Source organism: Malaclemys terrapin, chromosome 3, assembly GCF_027887155.1.
Source record: "Malaclemys terrapin pileata isolate rMalTer1 chromosome 3, rMalTer1.hap1, whole genome shotgun sequence".
In the NCBI taxonomy this organism is placed as follows: domain Eukaryota; kingdom Metazoa; phylum Chordata; order Testudines; family Emydidae; genus Malaclemys; species Malaclemys terrapin.
Genome location: NC_071507.1, coordinates 46247440 through 46270616, shown reverse-complemented (window position 1 = coordinate 46270616; position 23177 = coordinate 46247440). Strand labels below are relative to the sequence as shown.

The following is a 23177-nucleotide window of genomic DNA, read 5'->3' as shown; positions in this document are numbered from 1 at the left end:
ATGATCAGCTGGGTCCATATCTACTTCAGCCTGCATGTTCTTGTCTTTCTCTTCTCATCCCCTCATACCTGCCGTGTGGCTGCTGTGCCTGCAGGGGTGCCTGGCTTCTCCATCACTGAGTGGAAGGCATTATCAAACTCTGACTTTGTGTGCTTTCAGTCTTGTCTTGATGCTCTGTTTCCTTGCTGTCCACCCTGGGACTCTGTGGCCTGTGCCATTTGCCTTGCTTAATCACCCAGCAGGTGGTTACTGTGTTTGAAATTGCTTTTTTCTACATGCTGTTTGATTTCTTTGGATCTGGAAACCATACTCACAAATGACCGCAGCGAATTGGAGAAATAGCAGCTCCAGGAAGCTTTTTCCTTAGTTATTTGCTGCCATTACTTTCCACACAGTTCCTATCCACACACATTTCTTTGTGCTATTTAATTCAGTTTCTCTTTAAAGGTTGATGGATTCAGTTTTGCTGAGAGGGTTTCCTATGGGCTGAAATAGAGGACATGTCCCTTCTGTGCCACTTGTGCAGGATATTAGGGTCACTGACTCTGTGTATGCAAAGATCTCCTGGACATTCATAGAATCACAGAAGATTAGAATTGGAAGAGACCTCAGGAGGTCATCTATTCCAGCCCTCTGCTCAAAGCCGGACCAACCCCAACTAAATCATCCCAGCCAGGGCTTTGCCAAACTGGGCCTTAAAAACCTCCTAGGATGGAGATTCCACCACTTCCCTAATTAACCCATTCCAGTGCTTCACCACCCTCCTAGTGAAATAGTGTTTCCTAATATCCAACCTAGACCTCCCCCACTGAAACTTGAGACCATTGCTCCTCGTTCTGTCATCTGCCTGTCATCCTTTGACAATGCCCACCAACTTTTCAGGGCCAGCAGTGGGATCCTTATAACGCTGCACATAGGGATGTAGAGGTGTTTGTGCATAGCTGCTTCACGAGTGCAGTCCATCACAGGACTTAAACAATGGGGAAGGCCTTGTAAAGACCCACTGCACTGGGTGAATTTCACCCTGTCTGACTAGATAATGAAAGATAAGATCAAATCTAGATTCCCTGGACACACCAAATCAAAGATCCTACCACTTAGAACATTTAATGAATCCGACTTAGCACTTACAGTGTCCTGTGCTGTGTAAAGTTCTCTCTTGCCTTTTACAGTTGTCTGAAGGGACTGCCACCCAGCAAACAATACATGGACTTAAACCTTTCACCACATACTCTGTTGGTGTAGAGGCCTGCACATGTTTCAACTGTTGCACCAAAGGACCAGTCGCCCAACTAACCACTCAACCAGCACCACCCTCTCAACAGCCCCCTCCACATATACATACCATAACCTCAAGAACAGCTTTTTTCCAATGGAATGAACCTCGGTCACCGAATGGCATTGTGGAAAGGTAAGATTCACAATCTGATTTAGATTTTCAAAGCCAGCTAAGAGATTTAGACACACAATTTCCATTTAGATCATAGGGAGTTGTGTGGCTAAGTCCTCTAGTCATTTTAGATAATCTCATGCCCTGTTCTTAGTATTCTTTTACATATTTGTAAATTATGATGATGATCTCCAAATTGGTGTACATTCCATGCAGAAGAAATCCTCCCAACCGGTGCTTGCTCTCCTTGGGCATCTTCTCTCAAGCAAAACATTGTACAGGTAGAGGAACCTTGCAGTGTGTCCTAAATGTTAATAAACTTGGATTTTGCTGGAGCAATAAGGGAAGTGAATTCCGGAGTCAGGCTCCTCAATGGAAAACTTCCTATCGCTGCCACTCACATAGAGAGACTGTTAGCAAAAGCCATAGAAATCAACTGTTGTGAGGCAGGGTGTGGGGGGAGGAGAAAAAGCAGTGCTCTCTGGACTAGACAGGACCAAAGCACGGAGAGTTTTATAAATCAAGGTCAACACCTTCATTTGCACCTTGTAGCCAATCAGTTGCCAGTGCAGTCTATGGAGAGTGAGTGTAAATTTTTCCATGCAGCAAGCCCACTCAATAAGGGCCCGTTCCTATCCCATTTGAGTCATTAGGAGTTTTTCCACTGAGTTCACCGAGTAGAGGATCAAGCCCTAAGCAGGCAGCAGCACTTGATGCTTCTGAGTGGTTTTCATTGGTAGCCTCAGACTAAGTGAATTGTACTATTCTAAATTAATCTGTATTTTATAGCCTCATGAGTGTACTCACACCAGAAACCGGCTGATTCTATTGTGTATTTTGGATAGAAATGGCAGGTTCATGTCCAATCTCCTGTATTGCCCCACTCCCCAAGTGCCCTGCAGCAAGCTTAGCCAACAGAACCAGTGAAAAATCATCTTTAACCATCAATGAAATATGAATTAACGAGAAGCAAAAAACTGTTGCCATTCTGCCAGCGGAAAACCTACTTAGACCAAAATTAAATGTAAAGCTGTTCATGGGGCTCTTGCACCAGCACCCACTTCCTCAAATCCCCTGCGCCTAGGGTAACCAGACAGCAAGTGTGAAAAATCGGGACGGGGGGGGTAATAGGAGCCTATATAAGAAAAAGACCCCAAAATCGGGACATCTGGTTACCCTACCTGTGCCTAGGTATGGATTCACCTATGGGCTGTCCTGTTGAGTCCTTCCACAAAATGTCCAGTTTTCAGGACAATGTTGTGTACTGTACTGAAGTTCAGTTCTTAAGCAGTTACTGGAACTAGCAACATGCTCCTAAAATGGTCACCTGTTCCCGCTCAGAGAGGGACAGCATATTGCTTCATCTTCAGCATGCCATGAATCCAAACCCAAGATGGCAGCTGCCTGGTATGTGTGTGACAGAGTAACATTTATATTCTCCCAGAATGGACTTGAAATGCAGCCCTGCTAAGACATAGCAGGGATTAATGTCTCGGCCTGATTTTCACCAGGATCTTAATAAGGCAAGTGCAATTGTGCAACAACAAATAGTTGCACTTGCTGTTTTGCACCAGCAATAAGTTGAGAGAGTAACTGGCAGCACAGATATAGATATCTTATAAATACTAAAGATAGGTAGCTAGATTTAACTACTTAATTTGCAGGCGCAAGCAGTTAGATGTGAGTACATCCACAGTTTCGTTGTAGGCACAATATTGTAGCTGTCGAACTACAAGCATAATTGTTTGTGGGCGTGGGATTAGAGGTCATCACCCTAAAATCAGGACCAAAGCATTAGAGATTGAATGGGATTTAGAGTGCCCAAAAGCAATGAAGTTGACGTCCATCCTATTAACTAGTAACCAGATATCTAGCAGCCAGAGTGAAACAGTGCTCACTGATCGTTTGTTTGTTCCTCTTATAAGACTTTCATCAAAATGTCAATCTTTTTCTCTAGCTATGAACTCCACATGTACACTGCTTGCCCTCCACATTTACAAATACAGGCAAAGACCTGTAACCCTGGACCAATTGAAGTGAAGTATACAGGTAAAGATCAGAATTCCAATGTGAGTGATCTTCAGCCTTACACAGTCTACAACATGAGAGTGGTGTCTTACAATTCTGTAGGCAGCAGTGCTTCCGAATGGACCAGCTTTACTACCAAGAAGGAATGTGAGTATACAGTGACCACAATTCATGAGCAATTCATGAGTCTGAAATACCCACCTTTCTAATCTGTGGAACTGTATAGCTCCAGGAAAAAATATGTGGATCATTTAGTCTGTTCCCATCCATTTCACGGAACTAACTACATCATTCCCACTAGCATCCTTCCAAAACTGTTCTTAACATCCCCAGTAATTATGTCTCAGCCACCCACTTCTGGGAAGTCTAATCCACTGTTCGATAGCTCTTACTGGTCAGACTTGCTTTCCTGGCATCTAGCCTAACTTTTTCTTTTCTTAGTTTAAGCTCCTTGTCCTTCCATTATGAATTCTGTTCAGTGGGAAGTATTAAATATGTCATATTTTTCATTAATGCATCCTAACAAGGCAACAGTTTAATAAAAAGAAATATGCCCAGTAAAGTGGTAGGCAGGGTGTAATAATGATTGGAGCAAACAAAATAAAGCGGGGGCAGAAATTTTAGAAGAGGGCTGTGTGGGTTTTGGGGGGGCTGATCCTGCAGGCTTTGTGCAGGCAAAACTTCCACTGAAGTTCACAGGATTTTGCCTGCAGTAGTGCTTTTAGAATTGGGCCATTCATGAGGTCTAGCATCTTTAAAAATGACGTGAAGAATTCCTTATTATTAAGCATTCATATACAGTGTTTTAAGCATTCTTGGAGGTTTACGTAGCAATTTAATACATAGGCATTGTGCTTACAGTCTAGATTAATCTACGCTGAATTTGTAGTAGTTTAACGTCCTCCTAAAAATGGGAGGGAGGGGGTTGTTTGGGGTTTTGGGTTGGTGGTTTGTTTGCTTTTTTGTAAGTATAGGATCATATCCAGAATATTCACTTAAGGAATATGATGGGTATTTTGCCTTGGCAATCTATACGCTGTAACCTGTCAGAGTAAATTTCCTTGGCATACTTTGGCCCAAAGACTTAAAATCCTGTTTACATCAATAGTAACTCAGTAGGTAAATTATTCAAACCTAATCCAATAAATCATGAAACTTCTATACAATCCCACTAATGTGTTGCAATAAAGTTCAAGGAACTTCACAATTGTCCTTATGCTGCACACTACAGCCATTCTGAACTCCACTGTGACACTGGAGATTGAATTTACATTCTCTTCCTCCAGAAGCATAGGTTTCTGCCACTTGAGCTAAAGGAGAATCTCTCTTAGCTCTTAGCAGTACAGAGCCTATGATACTCAACTGAACAGTACTGATTTGATCTAGTAGAGAGCAGTGCTATGCATTAGTAAGTTAATTACAATATTGATGTATTCCACATCAACCTCTCCAAGCCGCTAAAATCTTTGCATTCACTGTGGTTCATTGTGTCTCCTTCATTAGGAAGACCTAAAACATTTCATTAAAAAAGGAGGCAATGGTTTATTGGCATTCTTTGTTGTAAGTACAGTGCCAAAAGCATAACAAATTAACATGTCTGCATTACGTATGTGAAGTTGCTTTCATCGAAGACAATATTTGGGAACCGGGACTTGATGATATACTAATGTACTGCACTACTGATTGATTAGTCAGGGCAGTGAATTATTGTACTTGAATTGCTGTTTGTAAGGCTTTTTAACTATCTCTGAAAATAAACTAATGGTTCAAGAAAAAGCTTTAAAAATGAATGGATGCCAAAAGGACATAATTCACTCTCAAAGCAGTTTGGTTTGGAGAACAAATATATTAACTTCAGCTAGTGCTTTGGGCTTAGTTGCAATAAATATTGATTTGATATGAAAAATAGCCTCCAATTATAGTTAATAGTAATAAAGATACTTTACCTGTTAAATGAGAGGAAAAATGCAACAAAACAGGAGACAATTATATTACCATCCAGGAGACACTAACCAGTGGTGTCTCCATGGATAGGAACCTTGTGTGCCAGTCAGTGCTTAAAGTACACCTGGCTGAAAGGCGTCCTAGAGCCAACAAATAAAATTCCAATAGCTCCAGCCAGGTCGCAGAGGGGTGCTCGGTTCAGTCCTGCCTGGGGTGAAAACCCCTTAGGATTGGATACTTGCCTGCATGGGCGGCGAGTTATATGGGCCCATGGTGCTCATGCTCCAGCAATATTCAGGGCCTGGGGGCCCAGCTCCATCAATGTTCTGGGCCGGGTCTCTCCCCCAGCCCTGCCTGCCCCCCCGGAGCGTCCCTGCCTGCATCCTGGGCAGCGGGCGGTTGCCCTGCCACTCCACGCTGCTCTGCCTCACCGGCCTGGAGGAGGAGCATATGTGAGGGCAGCCCCACCCAGAACCCACCTCAGGGGAAGTGAGGGGGCTTCCTGGACCTGAGAGGGGCCCTAGGAGCACATGCAGTGACAGTCATGCAGGGAAAGTGTGTTGCCAGGGTGGGGGGCAGTAGGGGAGCACCTATCACAGAGTTCGCTGCTGCCGGCGGGGAGAGGACTGTGGAGTCCTCCTCTCTGGCCCCAGCCCCGGGGGCAGCCTACCTGCACCCCAAACTCCTCATCCCCAGCCCCCACCCCAGAGCCTGCACCCCCAGCCAGAGCCCTCTGTCCCAGCTCTGAACCCCCTCTTGCACCATGAACCCCACATCCCCAGCCTTCACCCCCACACCCCAACCCTCTGCCCTAGCCCTGAGCCCCCTCCCACACCCCAAACCGCCTCATGGGGGGACTTGGACCCGTTCTGGTCACCACCAAAAATTATACAAACCTGCCACCCCTGCTTGCCTGCCTCCCTAGGGTGTAAGCAGCCAATCAGAGCAGTTGCAGACCCAGGCAGAGCTCTCTCACCCTCCTCTCTGTGGAGGAAAGAGGTGGGAGCAGAAAGAGCCCATCAGCAGCTCCTCCCCACTCTGTCTGGGGGAAAGGATGCTGTGCCCCAGGAGGAGCAGAGGTGAAACACTGGGAGCAAAAATTATATTGGGGGAGGAGCCAGGGCACAGCCAGTGTTTTCATTTCTCTAGAAGATGACAGGCCATCCCACTCCCTCCCACCCTGCAACACATTATTTTCATACCACTTTAAGCTCTGGTGCCAGTCTTGTTATTTAACAGAACATGGTCTTGGCCTGTTACACGGTGTAACCCTATTAACTCCAGTAGAGTTTTACCAGTGCAGCTGATAGAATATAACTCATTCCTTGTGTTGAATTTTTGATGGCTTCCAAAAATTAAGGATCAAGACATTTCATTATTAATTATTATTATTATGTATTACAATGGTGCCTGTACCCCCGAATCTAGCTCATTATACGAGACATTGAACAGACACTCCCTGCTCCAAGGAGCTTACGCTTGAATTTTACAACTTTTCCTTGTGGGTTTCACTTAGGATGCAGCTACAATATATTTCAGTGTGATAATGCAAGTGCAGTCTCCTTGTTTTTTTTCCATACGGGGGTATGTATGTGAGAAAGCCTGTTACACTTCTTATTTGATGCATTTATTTTGTGCAACCCAGTAAGATGCCTACAATTTATAAATGAGCTGTTTCCTTTTTTCCCCCCACCAGTACCTCAGTACAAAGCTCCATTTTCTGTTGTCAGCAATTTATCCATGATCTACCTAGACTGGAGTCACACTTTCCTACTGAATGGACAGCTGAAGGAGTACGTGTTAACTGAGGGAGCCCAGCGTGTCTATAGTGGCTTTGACACCATGCTGTATTTACCAAGGACATCTGACAAAAGTCAGTTTCAGTTTCCCATTTCTATAGCTTAAGGACTATGTTTATCTAGTTTTATTACATGTTAAATTTTACGAAGTCAGCCAGCCAATGCACATCAGTGGAATGTCTCTTTAGACTTCTAGTTTCCTTGAACGCTGATGGTGTATGCTTAGTAAGGTACTCTTTATCCTGATGATTGAATGCAGTTTTCCATCAAAATCATTTTAGTACCTACTGTGATTTATAGGAACAGTGGTTATTTGAGGTACAGGGGCGGGTGAGGGGAATTGATTATGTTTCTGGAATAAATTCTACCAATTCCATGGGATGGGTGTAGATGGCCAGGAAACACTGTGAGGCTGCCCTCCTGTAGTTTTCTACAGATCTTCCTCTCAAAAGGAGGAGTGGACAAAGATATGATGTGCTCTTTACCCCCACCATGACCCTTTCAGGGCTCGATTCTGTAAGGTGCTGAGCACATTAGCCCAATCCGGCACATGCTTAACATTAAGCACATCAGTAGTCTTGCTGAAGTCAATGGGACTGTTCACATGCTTAGAGTTAACCACATGCTTATTGTATTTTGCTGGATTGGGCTAGCATGCTCAACACCTTGCAGGACTGAGCCCTGGATAAATCACAGAAGCAGGTAGAAGGCATATTGGTTAGAAATCATTCCAAATAACACAATTTGGTGGGGCAAGGGACTACTGTGCTGGGCAATGTGTGCAGAAAGTATGGCACAAAACTTTGTCCAGCTGTCTTTTGACAAGTTTTAGTATGAACTTCTCTAATGTATTTGCTTGCTAGCTGCGCATGTGGGCACAGTTCATCTCACCTTGTGACTTGATAAAGACCACTGCCATTTTCAAATGCTCCTTATGTAATCAAACAATTCCTCAGACAAGCAAAATCACTAGCCCTCGAGGAAATTATGGTTCAGCTAGATTTCAGCTTTCAAACTTCAACCTTTTTTGCTATAACCCCTATTCAAAATGTTTATTTGTTTAACGATAGGAAGGGTTTGTTTGGGGGTTTTGTATCTTCCCATCATAATAAACAGGGCTGAGGGTTTTTCTCGAAGTTTCTTTAAAAATTGACTGTCAGATTTGGAAAGTTATGAGCATGCGATAAGGGGAGTTATAGGGGAATGTAACAATAACTACTAACAATACCACTGTAATATACAGTTTAATATCTGAATATTAGTGGATAATCAGGCTTCAGTACTATATTAGGATCCACTCGTGTTGACTGTTGTGCCTGTGGGGAGTCCCATTCTGATTATGCCTGAATGCAGCAGTGCACATTAGCAGATCTTGTTGGAGGATCAGGGCCAAAGCATTTTGATAGTCCCATTTGAGATTCGTAACTCTGTATTTTGCCTTTTTTATTCAGCCTTTTTCTTTCAAGTAACCTGTACCACCGATGAAGGGAGCACCGTCACACCAGTGATCAAATACAGCACTGCTACTGGACTTGGTAAACATGTAGAGACGTTACCTAGCTCCTACTAATGTGTGAATTTGTGTTGAGCAATTAGGTGTAACACATACTGGATCAGATCAGATTTAGAAATAGAAGTTATTGATCTGGCCCAAGTTGTTTCTTGAAGCATTAAAGTATGTGGCTAATGTGTCTTTATCACCAGCTAAATTCATTCAGGAAGTTTCTCTTTATTGAAGCAGGTGCTGTCTTGGAGTTTTTTTAAACCAATGAGAATTTCACACACAGTTCTTTCCCTCCCATCAAAAAGTCAAACAAATGCAAAACCTGCTAACAATGTACATCAGCACAACGATAGGGATGCTTTCTTACTGCCTGTGTTAAAGCTAAAATACAAAGCAAATCAAAACCCTTTGGGTCCTTTATATTCCTTCAGAATTGAAAGGAACAGCTTTATGTTTTTTTGTAAATGCTACATGCTTTGGCAGTGAGTTTCCTTTTGTTAAACCTTAGAAAGATCAAGTCCTGACTCCTCTCTTGGTTGCTGGTCTCTTTGGAGGACTGGGATGGGGTGGTGACATCACAATAGTTCTATAATTAGAAAGACCAAAAAAGAATTTGAAGAACAGCTAGCCAAAGACTCCAAAAGTAATAGCAAATTTTTTTTTAAATACATCAGAAGCAGAAAGCCTGCTAAACAACCAGTGGGGCCACTAGATGAGCGAGATGCTAAAGGAGCACTCAAAGACGATAAGGCCATTGCAGAGAAACTAAATGAATTCTTTGCATCGGTCTTCACTGTTGAGGATGTGAGCGAGATTCCCAAACCTGAGCCATTTTTTTTGGATGATAGATCTGAGGAACTGTCCCAAATTGAGGTGTCATTAGAGGTGGTTTTGGAACAAATTGATAAACTAAACAGTAATAAGTCTCCAGGATCCGATGGTATTCACCCAAGAGTTCTGAAGGAACTCAAATGTGAAATTGCAGGACTACTAACTAAAAAGAACAGGAGTACTTGTGGCACCTTAGAGACTAACAAATTTATTAGAGCATAAGCTTTTGTGGACTACAGCTCATCTGTGGCCTATCATTTAAATCAGCTTCTGTACCAAATGACTGGAGGATAGCTAATGTGACGCCAATTTTTAAAAAGGGCTCCAGAGTTGTGACCCTGGCAACTACAGGCCAGTAAGCCTCACTTCAGTACCGGGCAAATTGGTTGAAACTATCATAAAGAACAAAATTGTCAGACACCTAGATGAACATAATTTGTTGGGAAATAGTCAACATGTATTTTGTAAAGGGAAATGATGCCTCACCAATCTACTAGAATTCTTTGAGGGGGTCAACAGGCATGCGGACAAAGGAGATCCAGTGGATATAGTGTATTTAGATTTTCAGAAAGTCTTTGACAAGATCCCGCATCAAAAGCTCTTAAGCAAAATAAGCAGTCGTGGGATAAGAGGGAAGGTTCTCTCATGGATTGGTAACTGGTTAAAAGATAGGAAACAAAGGGTAGGAATAACTGGTCAGTTTTCAAAATGGGAGAGAGGTAAATAGTGGTGTCCCTCGGGGATCTGTACTGGGCCCAGTCCTATTTAACATATTCATAAACGATCTGGAAAAAGGGGTAAACAGTGAGGTGGCAAAATTTGCAGATGATACAAAACTACTCAAGATAGCTAAGTCCCAGGCAGACTGTGAAGAGCTACAAAAGGATCTCACAAAACTGGGTGACTGGGCAACAAAATGGCAGATGAAATTTAATGTTGATAAATGCAAAGTAATGCACATTGGAAACCATAATCCTAACTATACATATACAATGATGGGGTCTAAATTAGCTGTTACCACTCAAGAAAGAGATCTTGGAGTCATTGTGGATAGGTATCTGAAATCATCCACTCAGTGTGCCACAGCAGTCAAAAAAGCAAACAGAATGTTGGGAACCATCAAGAAAGGGATAGATAATAAGACCGGAAATATCATATAAACCCATGGTTTCCCCACACCTTGACTACTGCGTGCAGATGTGATCGCCTCATCTCAAAAAAGATATATTGGAATTAGAAAAGGTTCAGAAAAGGGCAACAAAAATGATTAGGGGTATAGAACGGCTTCTGTATGGGACTTTTCAGCTTGGAAAAGAGGCAACTAAGGGGAGGTGGGATATGATAGAGGTCTATAAAATCAAAAGTGGTATAGAGAAAGTACATAAGGAAGTGTTATTTACTCCTTCTCATCATACAAGAACAAGGGGCCACCAAATGAAATTAATAGGTAGCAGGTTTAAAACAAACACAAGAAAATATTTTTTCACGCAACGCACTATCAACCTCTGGAACTTCTTGCCAGAGGGTATTGTGAATATTATGACGGGGTTCAAAAGGGAGCTAGATAGATTCATGGAAGATATGTCCATCAATGGCTATTAGCCAGGATGGGCAGGAATGGTGTCCCTACCCTCTGTTTGCCAGAAGCTGGGATTGGATGACAGGGCATGGATCACTTGATGATAACCTGTCTGTTCATTCCCATTGGGGCACCTGCCATTGGCCACTGTCAGAGGACAGGATACTGGGCTTGATGGACCTTTGGTCTGACGCAGTATGGCCGCCTTATGTTCTTATGTAATAAATAGGCTGAAACTTGAGCTTTCCAGTCTTCAGCTGAGGAAGAGGGATGTTGACACAGGGCCTGATCTTGTTGAAATCAATGGAAATTTTGTCTTTCACTCTGAGGAGAGCAGGGTCAGGGCCCTGGCCTGCCCAAAGAGCATCCAGATACAGAGGTTTTGCTGCTGTTAGATACATAGGAACATAGGCCTAAATTAGGTCTATACCTGTCTCCAGCGGTGGCCAACGACAGAGGAAGATGTAAGAACCCGACAGTAGGCAGAGGTGGAGTAATCTGTCCCCCCATCTTAGGTCTCATCCTGATCTCTGACAGAGATTGGCTTAAAACCTGAAATACAAAGTTTTAATATTCCTTTAAAACCCTTTTTAGCAATAAGCATTATAACTCTTTATGTTCTTGATATCCATACAAATGTCCACTCCCTTTTTGAATCTTGTTATGTTCTTAACCTCAACAACATCCTGTGGCAGTGGGTTCCACAGCCTAATTGTGCTTCATGTGAAACGTATTTCCTTTTTTCAGTTTGGACTTTCCCACCATTGAATTTCATTGGATGTCCCCTTTGTTGTGTGGCAGGGAGAACAGTAGCTCCCCATTTTCCTTCTCGAGACCATTCATTATTTTATATACTTGTATCATGTCCCCGCGTATTCATTTCCTTTGTAAGGTAAACAATCCCTATCGTTTCAGCCTTTCTTTCTGTGAGAATTTTTTCATGTACCTAATCACTCGTCACCCTTCTCTGAACCCCCTCCCCCAATTGTGCAATATCCTAGTACTGCACACAGCACTTCAGATGAGGCTTAGTATGGATTTCTATAAAGCCATTATACTTCCCATATTATTCTTCATCCCTTTCCTTATGCAGCCAAACATCTTTTCTTTTTTGACCACTAGTTATATCTCAGACATATCATCCACAAGCAAATCACCACACCAGGTTTCTAAGAAGAGACAATGGAAATTCCTGGAAGCAGAGCCCTGGCAGATGTAAACAATTATAAATTGCCATGGGTACCCATTGTTGGCCTATAGCTAAGATCCCTTTCCACAAGTGCTGATATTAGTTTTCTCTGTGAGCCACATCCAAGTTAGTATAAAGCCATCAGTGTGGGCCAGTCTCAATATGCAGGTGTGGAGGAGCAGTGGATTAATTTTTAATCAACTAGAAGAGTGGAGGAGATTGTCAGATTGCATTAAAACCTTGCTTCCTGAACCAGAAATGGGGTATAAGATAATCACAGTGTGAAAACCCCTTAAATGTCTTTGAACCAAAGCTGAAATAGGACTTTAGCGCCAAAAATATTTTGTTTTGTTAGACACAATGTTGACACCGAATTTCATTTCCTTGGCCAGATCTCCTTCCTGTTGAGGGGTGGCAAATAAACAATGTATATATTTTTTATAACCTAGACATGGCTTTGTGGCAAAGAGGTCACCTCTCTTCTGTTTTTGTTTCTAGGACTCTAGCACACTCAGCCATTTTTGGATGCATTGCTGAATGTCCTGCAAAGCTACAATGCATCCCCCCCCCCGTGATTGATTTTTCTAAGCTGTGCAGCAATGTGCACCATGTATTGGAAGGAACAATGAAACACTGTGTATCTTTTTCATGTCCCTGTCCTATGCTTTTTATTTTATTTGGCCTCTTTTTGTGGCTTTATTGTTTTATAATCTGTGCTGCAGTGTCCACAGTAGCAACTGCTTCGTGTGCTGGGCTATCACGCTGCAGAAAACATTCTGTCTGCACCTCTCTGAAATTACCCACCATTGTTTCAACTGTTCAAGGTTACTTTGATCAACCTTTTTCAAATTCCCCCCTCCTCTGTCTTAGGAGATGCTAGTGCAATGGTGATTTCCAACCCAGGCAGCAATGCCAGAACTTTAAACATGGTCTCTTGAGTGCAGTAAGCTTTTTATTACAGCCCACTAGCATATTGAACCATTACACCACCTTGAACATAAGTGCAAATAAGCACAATGTGACAAACTGCTTCAGACTTCTTTCTAATATATTATAAAATAAGGGGACGATCTATGACTAACCTGCTTTCTAAAATAATGTTTCCCTTTTACCTCCCTGGATTATACAGGTCCTATATTAACAACGCCTGGAAAAAAGGATGAAGCAGACACTAAATATGCAAAATTTTATACTGAACTGTGGTTTGTGATATTAATGGCAGTTCTAGGTTTGATCCTCTTGGCTATTTTTCTATCCTTGATTCTACGAAGAAAAATAAAAAAACAACCATATGCAAGAGAAAGACCTCCCTTAGTTCCACTCCAAAAGCGGACATCACCAATGACTGTATATTCACCAGGAGACACACACATGGTATGTCATGCAAAGCACAATGTGTATTTTTATTGTACAGAGAGTTATTGCAATGGAACATATGTTACAAAAGATAATGGTGCAGTCTAAGGGCATTAACTTACACTTTAAATATAGTAAGAGGGAAAAGGTGCATATTGCTTCACGTGAAAGATCTGTAAGCTACAAAACCCAGAAAAAGAGCCAAGCTGTAAATTGGGAGTAAGTGGTGACTACCGTTCAAATAAGCAACAGAACTTGGCTGGATTTTTTTCTTGGTCAGATACCTCAGTGATGAATGTGGTAGGAAGACTGAGATGTGTTTAATTCCTTAAATGACACAGGGGTAGAACATCTTTAGCTTTATTGTATTATTGGGGAGGTCACTCTTCAGGTATCGATACGCTGATTGGGCCAGATCCTTAGCTGCTGTAAATCAATATAGCCCCACTGACTCAGTCAAGCTATGCTTATTGTCACAGTTCAGGGCAGCTAAACCTGTATTTCCCCATAGTGGACCAATAAAGGCACCAACTCTTGGTTTCTAGCTCCACAACCGTTGCTTTTCTGGGTAGAGACTAGTCTCTCTCCCCCTTCTAACCGGGTATTCCCAGGCTGTGCTGTTCCCTTTGTATTTCCCAGCACAGACAGGTTGCCCAAGCACACTTGCTCGCTCTCTTCAGAGACTGATTGTCAACAGTTCTAACTTACTGCATAGCACTTCCTTTGCAAGCCTACTTTATTCCTAAGGTGAAAACATATTTTAAAAAAATAACCTACACACATGCTAACAAGCTTACCAGAGTCCACCCCAATCCTAACATGGATTCTGACAGCCTTCCACCCTTACCCTAAAGATTGGGGCCCTCTGTGGAGCTGGGGTCCTGTCCATTTGCTGGATCAGGAAGAAGCCTCTGAGTCAGTGTAAACAACCTCAAGTTATTTATCCCAAACACCTTTCTTGGTCTCTTGGACCCTGGAGAACCGAATTTGAACTAGGGGGAGAATTCGCTCAAGCTCTTTCTAAAGAAATCCACTTCACACATATCATTCCAAAAAGACCTTTGGACTTCCTCCTACCTTCCAGAGACTGCATTAATCTTCCTACTAAATAAATTCCATACAATCTCACCATACATATTTGCATTTTAATACAATGAAAACTAATTCAATAAGGTTTAACTTAATTCAGTGAAGTTCATTCAGGAAATCGTTAGTCTGTCACTCTTATTTATACTAGCTGAGGAGTTGCCCCATTATGTAAATTAGTTCTCAGGCAAAAGGAATAAATATTAGAATAGTGCTCACTAGTTTCCCATTATTTCAAGTGACTGAGTACAATTCTACAAACTATGAGCTTGATCCAGCACTCATTAATGTCAATGGGAGTTTTGCCACTGACTTCAGTGAATGCAAAACCACAGCATTTTAAACCCTGCTGACACATATAGACTCCTCAGATACCATGGTGATAGATGACAGTATAAAATCCTAGATAATTATAGCAACCAAAAGCATGTTTGTGCCTTTTCCTTCCCGTTCCTATCCCCTGCTCCCTCTTGCTTCACATCTTTCTGTGAGGGCTGCTTGGGCCTGCAGCAATTGTATTTTCCGGTGTAAAAGTTAAATTGGGGGCTTTAACACATTCTTCACTGTTTAGCATGTATGAGTATAAGCAAAAATTGTTAAGAACCCTGCCTTCCAGGAGCTTGGTTGTCATACTGGAAAGAGGAAGGGTGGTATTTCTATGGATTCATCCAGCCATCTTGTGCTTCTGTAATGTGCCCTTCATCAGGGAACAGTAGCCCTCACCCGCCACAGCTGCTCAGTTTGTCAGGCGCAACACCACTGATTAGTAAGCATGCTGCTCTCATGTCTTATGTCCTTATTTAAAGAATTATGTTAACAACCCATTAAGCTGCCAGTTAGATCTTTATGTAGCCCCTTAAGGGCCTGTGAGTGTTCTGGCTCCTCATGGAGTGGTGTTGAGCTAGGTGGCCAAGTGGGTACCTTAAAGGAAAACGTGTCTGTTTTCAGAAGGACCCCCTTGAGTCTGGGGCTGCTTGCCTTAGAAACATTGTGTGGCAAGGCTAAATGAGGAACTGTTAAAAATAATCATCGTAATTTAGCTTTTGAAATACAAAGTGAGACTTGAAAATAGCCTAGCTTGCCATGGAGTCACATGTCACAATAGTCGCTTGGAGCTGAGGAAAGGAGTCCAGTAATACTCGTGAACATTCGGTAGGAATTATATAAAACAACCTACTGAGGAAGGTTAGTAGAATGCCCATTTTCGGATGGAAACTGAGGAAGAAAGTAACATACCCACAGAAAATCCTGTGATAAAGAAGATAAGTACTGAGGAGCCAGGGCTTCCTGGGTTCTAAAGACCATTAAATCACTCCTCTCTTTACAACCTCTTCCCCACTATTTTTTCTCATTTTTCTCCATGTACAAGCAGACATGTCAACAGCTTGAAATAAGTCATTCAGATCTGTATTAATTCCACAAGCTGCTACAGCGCACATTGTGCCATCAGTTTCAACAATATAATTGTGGCTCCTCTTTGGCTGAACAACTGGCAGAAATTTAAATTGGAAAAAAAAAAGTGCCTTATATCCAATTTCTCCTTGGGAAAATTAAAGATACTGTCCCTTTTGTTTAACTCCTTGTCTTCCACACACTCGTATATTTACCCCCTTTATATTCTCCACCTACAATGCTTTAAAAATGCAGAAAAACCTCTTTAATTGATCATCCCTGCCATCAGCATCCTATTGCAACTCCTTTACAAGTTCCTGTCATCTCATCTTCACAAGTATCACAGAGCAGAGATAAGGTAAGGCTTTGCAGTGCTTATGTCTGCACACACATTTTAGTCTGAACTGCTAGGAAAGGGCTATAGATGCTGTAGAGGGAGGGATTCATTTTTGTTTTATCATCACTTTCAAGGTCACACCGCATACAGTGCAGGTTTTCACAAAACTCAATTACTGACTTGAATTTGGAACTTTCATCCTCTGCTGTCCTGTACAAATACTACAAGTGAAACCTGCCTTAGAGAGACCAACAAATTAGTTTTCAACTGCCATGAGTTTTTATTGTAAAACTCATTCCATTGCCCTGTCGTTGAGTACAATGGCCCAGATTCTCAACTGGTGTAAATCAGTTTAGCTCTGACCATTTACAGTGTAATCTAATCACAGAATAAAACACTTGTCACAGCACCTGGGCTAATGTAGCAGTGCTGTTAACAACTCTCCTCCCTTTTTAATCTCAGTTTGATTCTATTGCCGAGATGTCCGAGTCTGCAAGTAGTGTTACTCTAAAAAGTTACACGATGCATTTTGAGGTATAGTTAGCGAGTATGCAACCTGTGTGCTGTGGCAACCAAACCTGTCATTAACTGAAGTGTTTTGCATGAGAATTTCTTGCATGGTGCATGTTTTATTACTGCACAACTGTTAGCAGTTGAAAATTCTGAGATAGATGATCCAAAGTGATGTACAGCTGCTACTTTAAAGTGTATAATAAAGCAAGTGCATAGCGGTGTGTTACTGAAACACACACACTACAGTATGTTAGAAAAACCATTTGGGGCTCTACTTGTCCATTTAACATATAATTTGTTTTACACAACTTTTTGGAAAGCGAGAAAGGTCAAATGGTGGATAGGGACAGCATAGTTACACAAGTTCCCAACACATTTTCTGAAATCTAGTTGCTAAAATTGCCAGGTATTGTCCCCTGCCAAATAAGCCAGGTGTTTCCTAACCTTGCAAGTGTTGCATCGGTTGTCTATTTCCTGGTTCTAAAATGGAATGGCAATTACTGTGGTGATGCGTTTCAATTGCATGCTTAACAAAAGATCTTCAAGAGATCACCTTGTTAAACCGCATTGCAGCAAGTCATTGTTTCCACAGGGAACAATAGCTGGAGCCTAGTGATAATGATGTTCTGTTATCAGCCTAAAAACCTCTACCATTAACATGTTACTTTACTACTATGGCTTCTACTACAAAATTAGTTATTTTCGAGAGCTTTATTTTGCAACAGAAATTTATTTGAGCTGAAATGCTAATCTATTACATTTTTCATGTAAACCTTTCATAAGCAAATCCTTTTTATTCCAATATTCCTAGGGACTATCAGATACAAAAATTCCAGGACCCAGCTCTCCTTTGAGTAATCGTAGCAACCGAAGTACTTCCGTTCTACAGATACCAAGTCAAAGCCAGATGAGTCGTACCTACTCCCAAGGTTCTTTACATCGCAGTGTCAGTCAACTTATCGATGTCTATGACAAGAAGTCCCTAATAGAAGATTCTGTGTGGGATACCATTATACATGGTCATGATAGTGGTTCGGTAAGTTCTTATTCTAGTTCTACAATTCCATGAGTTAGCCATGAATGCATGCACATTTGGCATTATCTTAGTAACTGAACGTTTACCAAGATCCTGGGCAAAATTTCCAAAAGCATCTAGGCCCAGATCCTCAAAGGTAATAAGAGCTACTTGCCTAAATACCTTTGAGGCTCTGGGTCCTAATGACTAGCCTAAATCTTATTTTCAGAAGCAGCTAAGTCACTGTGATTCATGAGCCAAGGTCTCACTTTCAGAAAAGGTGCTTTTGGAAATGTTATCCATTAACTATTTTGCACAGTTAAGCTACTGTATACACCCGACATTTTATTCCTTCTTGCACATAACTACAGCAAAAACGTGACATTCCTCGAGTTGTTTCAGTAGTCTATTGGTTATGTGGCTTTCATGCAATTTCTAAACTGAAATAATTAAAGCAGTACAATCCCCTGGAGTGGACACAATTCTACCACTGTAAAAGTGCTTATAGCAGTACAGGTTATTCACCTAAATTTATGGGAATTAACTATACCGTCATAAAATCACATCCTTCAACAAAATAGTTAAATCAGTATAAAAGCTGTGTCTAGATAAGGTCTTAGTGAGAATCAGTTTGAAAATGCAGTAAAGTATTGTGACTGTGCGTGTAGCAAGTCTATTTTCTTTTGAATGACAAATCACAGTTATTTCTGGTTGTTCTAGGACTAGGTCAGTATTTATAGTTCTCTAAATTTTTACTTATTAGCCAAATCACTTGCTGGGTTTTTTTTCTCCCGTAGTATGTGGATGACGAAGACCTTGTGAATGCCATCAAAGGCTTCAGTACAGTAACTAAAGAACATACAACCTTCACTGACACCCAGTTGTGATACCTATTTGGAGTAAGTACCACAGCCAACCCCAAGCAGCTGAAGGAGCACAAAATCTTTGTTTTGTTCAATTTAACATGTAGAAATTAATTTCTAATGTAACAGTATGTTGTAAAAAGTGTGCCTACTGGAACTTTAGCAATATGAATACATTTTCTAGGAGTACTGTTATAACAGCCAAGAATAGAGTTATATATTGTAAATGTGCTCTCTACATATAGATCAGTGTTAAATATTTATTGCAAATATTGTACAGTAATATTTCAAAAGGGGAAGGTGAGAAGAATGTCCTATTGTATGTACAATGTTGTGTCACAGTACTGGCGAGACCTTAAATAGCCATATAGTATACAGAGAAGTTTCACAAACAAACACTTACTTTTTTTAACAGCTGCACATACCTAATCCTGAAATTTTAATCATGTTTCATTATATTATACTGTGGTGGGAAATGTATTATCAGTGGGGAAAAAAGGGTTTTGGTCAACAAGAAGTATATAAAAGTGTAGAATACATTTAGATCTGTTCTTAAGAGCATTACAACCCAGTTTGCTCACTTCAATTAAGACAACAAAGGAGGAAGAGTCAATTCTGTCTATGAAATATGACTACAGATGCAAAAGCACAAAAAACTTGTGCAATTGCCCATCCAGTCAGGAACCCTAAAATGTTCCTATCCATTTCAATCTACCTTAAATCATGTACGACAGGAGATGGATTTAAAATCACTAAAGAGGTGATCCTGTGACACCTTGAATACTCTCAATTTCCCAGAATAAGATTTGAGGGTGCTCAGAACCTTGCAACACCAGACAGTGCAAGAGTAAATTTGAAATATATCAAAATGTAACTTAGTGAAAGCTGTTCTGGATTTTACTCACATGTATTGTAGTTTCTAGTGCCTGCCCTCTGGTGTTGGTCTTAGAGAAATAAGTCAGGATGATCAGAGCTCTAAAAACAAATTCTTAATAAATTATTTAAATATGTTCAAGACCTGCCTTATTCCTATTAAATCTGTGGTGGTTCAGCTGCTTCAATGTTTAGCATTGTGATGAAGCCTCTCCCCCCAAACTGTCATGCATTTGGCATGATCCTTACATTTTGCCATTGGAAATTGCTTTGAAAAACAGTGAAATGCAAACAACAGCAAATTAAGAAAGGGATGTGACAAAAACGAAGTGGTAAAAAACCCACCTCTAAGGTAAGCTTCACAGGAAAGAACAAAAGAGCTACTACAGCTTCGTTTTAAACAGACAGATCTCATTGTTTCTATTTTCTGTCCAAACTGCTGGGAGTAAGACAGAATACCTATGAGCTGAGCTGGAACATTAGGACCCCTAGAGGAAATCTGTTTACTGTAATGTGAACAATTATTGCCAGTGTTTGTTTTAACATACATTTAGGGCTAGCTAGGATTCTGTTCTTCCCTCCCCCTATACCTTACTCTACAAATAGTCTCATTTAAATTAAGCAGTAAGGAAATACTCAAAAGGAATAGGGAGGCAGAATTCAAGTATTGGCTGTTATGGTGTACATGTTGCAATATACTCAATCATACAATACTATCAATTTCTTATACAGTACAGATTAGAGTGGCTTAATTATTCCTGTGGTAGGGGAAAAAGCATTGCATAGTTCATACTGTAGTAATTTGTTTATTTTCAAGACTAGGATTCTATTGTGCCTGTAAATTAATCTGAAAATATAGATTAATAAAAGGTTACATCTAAATTTGATACAAGTATTTTTGTTACCACATAATAGAAAGAACAAAAAAAGTGTGTGTTTAAAAATGAGGCTGAATGTACAAGCTTGATATTAGTGTTACAATAAAAAAAGTAGTGACACCGTGCTGCCTTTTCTCCGGTTCACCTTTTAAACAATCCACAGAATAAAAAACTGGGTTATTTAGCAACAGAAAATTCAAAACAGACTGTGGTACAGGATTGTCTGCCTTGTAACTTAAAGCAGACTAAGGGAGATAATCAGTGCTGGTGTTCATAATGTAATATTTCTACCCTACAGATCAACCCAAAATTTCTTAAAATCAGCTACTTTATAGGGCTTGATTCACAAAAAAAGCAGGCATGAATTTGACCAGTCATCTTATTTCACATGAAAGCACCATTAAAGCGTGGCTTGTTTTTATTATTATGTAAATGTCATGGCAATGGTTTTATCCGAAGACTTTTTCCCATTTTAAAAATTTGGTTATTCATTATGTGGAAATGGCCCAAGTGTACAGCTAGCATTATTCTGAAGTATACAAATGGAGACTTGGAGTAACAGCACTTTCCACTGCCTCTGGTTAAAGAAACCCTTATTCAGCTGCACCGCCTGTTTATGCTTGCTGATGTTTCCCTTCCGAAGAAAGACCCTGTCTGAAGAGCAGCATCTTTAATTTAAGACCTGAACAAAAGCATTGCGCAACTGAGCATGACAGTCGCGGACTTGTACCATGAACTCTACTAGCAACAGAAGTCATGTACACAGACCAACAGTACTAGGAGGAGCAGTTCTAAGGTGGGTCTAAAGTTAGCTTCCATAAGTGAAAGGGAGTGAAAGGATTGTGTAAGTAAAGGAATACCATAGCATTCAATATTTAAGTAGAACTCTACAAATATAAGAGTGCATTCATGCCATGGAATGAAGTACATTTAATTTCCCCCTATTAATAATAAAGAATATAATGTTTACTACAGTAAAGCCTAAGAACCACCCAAGAATCAGGCCCCACTGTGCAAAAGAGTAGATAATCCCTCCCCTGAAGAGTTTACAATCTAAATAGACACCGGATGGGGGAATCAATACAATTGAGTGAACAACATAATGGCTGCAAACAGCCTTGATTTATTTTATTTTTTGGAGAGGGGATAAGCTAACTGGAAAGAAGGGGATAGAGCAGGTGTGAATCTGAGGTGAAAGGCATTGCTAGGGAGTGGGGAAGAAGAGGGTTGGAGCAAAGGGCCAATAAGCACAGGGGGGAGAGGAAGTTCTGACAGTCCCTGCTTTAGCTGCTCTTATGACAGTGTGTCTGGGTATGGCTCCTTCCTCCAGTTTTTCCCCAAGGCTACATGCCTGGGAGCACTGGCCCCAGCTGGCGTCTATTTTACCCCCAGCAGCAGTTCCTGCTTTGGCTTCTCTTAGCAGCTGGAGTCTCAAAGTAGGGTTGTAAAGTATCTAAAACTACCAGACTGGGTTTCCTCCATTACTGTGAGAATTGAAAATAAAGCTGGTTCTCACATCACCACACCAAATACTGCATACCTATTTCTACAACCCCACTGAAAGTCTGAGCCAGAAAAAATAAAAACAGCTTGAAACTTTCAGCTCACTGGGTGAACTTGCAAGGCTGACTTTACAAAAATAATTGTAAAATGAGCCCATTTGATATGTCATTAACTAATACATGATGCTTTCCACTTTGAATTTTTCAGCACAGAATTACACTGTCCTCAGTCTGAGGATCCAATTTCCCCCCTATATTTTATGGAAAATGACATCAAGAGTAATAACCAAAACCACATGCTATAACACTCTACTACAAAGAGCGCTGCGTAGCTTGAAAGATTGTCTCTTTCAACAGAAGTTGGTCTAAGAAAAGATATCACTTGATCCACCTTGTATCTCTAATATCCTGGGACCAACATGGCTACAACCCTACATTCTTTAAAGAAGAGGCTAAAAATGATTCTTTAGTAAAGAACTAAAATTTGAGGAAGGAAAAAAGGACATTCTAGCTCATTTGTTTTTCCATTTCTGTAAATCTGCAGGTCTTGACACATTTAAAAATAGCCAAAACTTTATAAGTCACTGCTCCTAAATGCCTGGCAGACTGTCCTAGTGCGTAACCAACCAAAATAGCCCCAGCGGCTCGGGTCCTTCAAAGCTCTCATCCAAATTTGTGGAAACTGTCTGCAAAGAAACTGCCGTATGTATTAAGGACTGCAACTAGAACAAAACACACCCTCACACTAACAAAACTCAATTACTTAGTATTTCCAGCTAAAGTCTGCACATTATGGCAAAGCAACGTATCTTCATAAAAATACATTAAAGTTGCATGGGAGGTATCCACTTAACTCTGCATGCCCTACTTTTATTAAAGTTTAGTACTACTGATGCTGTAAGGAAGATGGGGGGGGGCTTGAATCCAGCATTTCTGGTTGAGGGCTGAAACTCCCATGATCTAGAAGAGCATAACACCACTCTAGCATTGTTGTACAGCAGCAAGCTTAGAAGAGGAATGTATGAATAGCCTAGTAAGTTTTCTAACAAGAGATATTTAGACATTAGTGTTATATACAGTAATGAGCAGCAAAATGTG

At 41.0% G+C, this 23177-nt stretch overlaps 1 protein-coding gene across 1 annotated transcript in view; it reads left to right on the top strand.

Moving 5' to 3' along the window:
• Positions 1-23169, top strand: part of USH2A (usherin) — a 565863-nt gene extending 542694 nt beyond the window's left edge. The window contains exons 65-71 of the mRNA XM_054021626.1: positions 1173-1411; positions 3348-3565; positions 7059-7235; positions 8613-8696; positions 13394-13638; positions 17760-17984; positions 18761-23169. Coding sequence (XP_053877601.1) covers positions 1173-1411; positions 3348-3565; positions 7059-7235; positions 8613-8696; positions 13394-13638; positions 17760-17984; positions 18761-18850 — 1278 coding nt within the window. The 3' untranslated portion in view covers positions 18851-23169. The remainder of the gene's footprint in view (positions 1-1172; positions 1412-3347; positions 3566-7058; positions 7236-8612; positions 8697-13393; positions 13639-17759; positions 17985-18760) is intronic.
• The last annotated feature ends 8 nt before the right edge of the window (positions 23170-23177 follow it).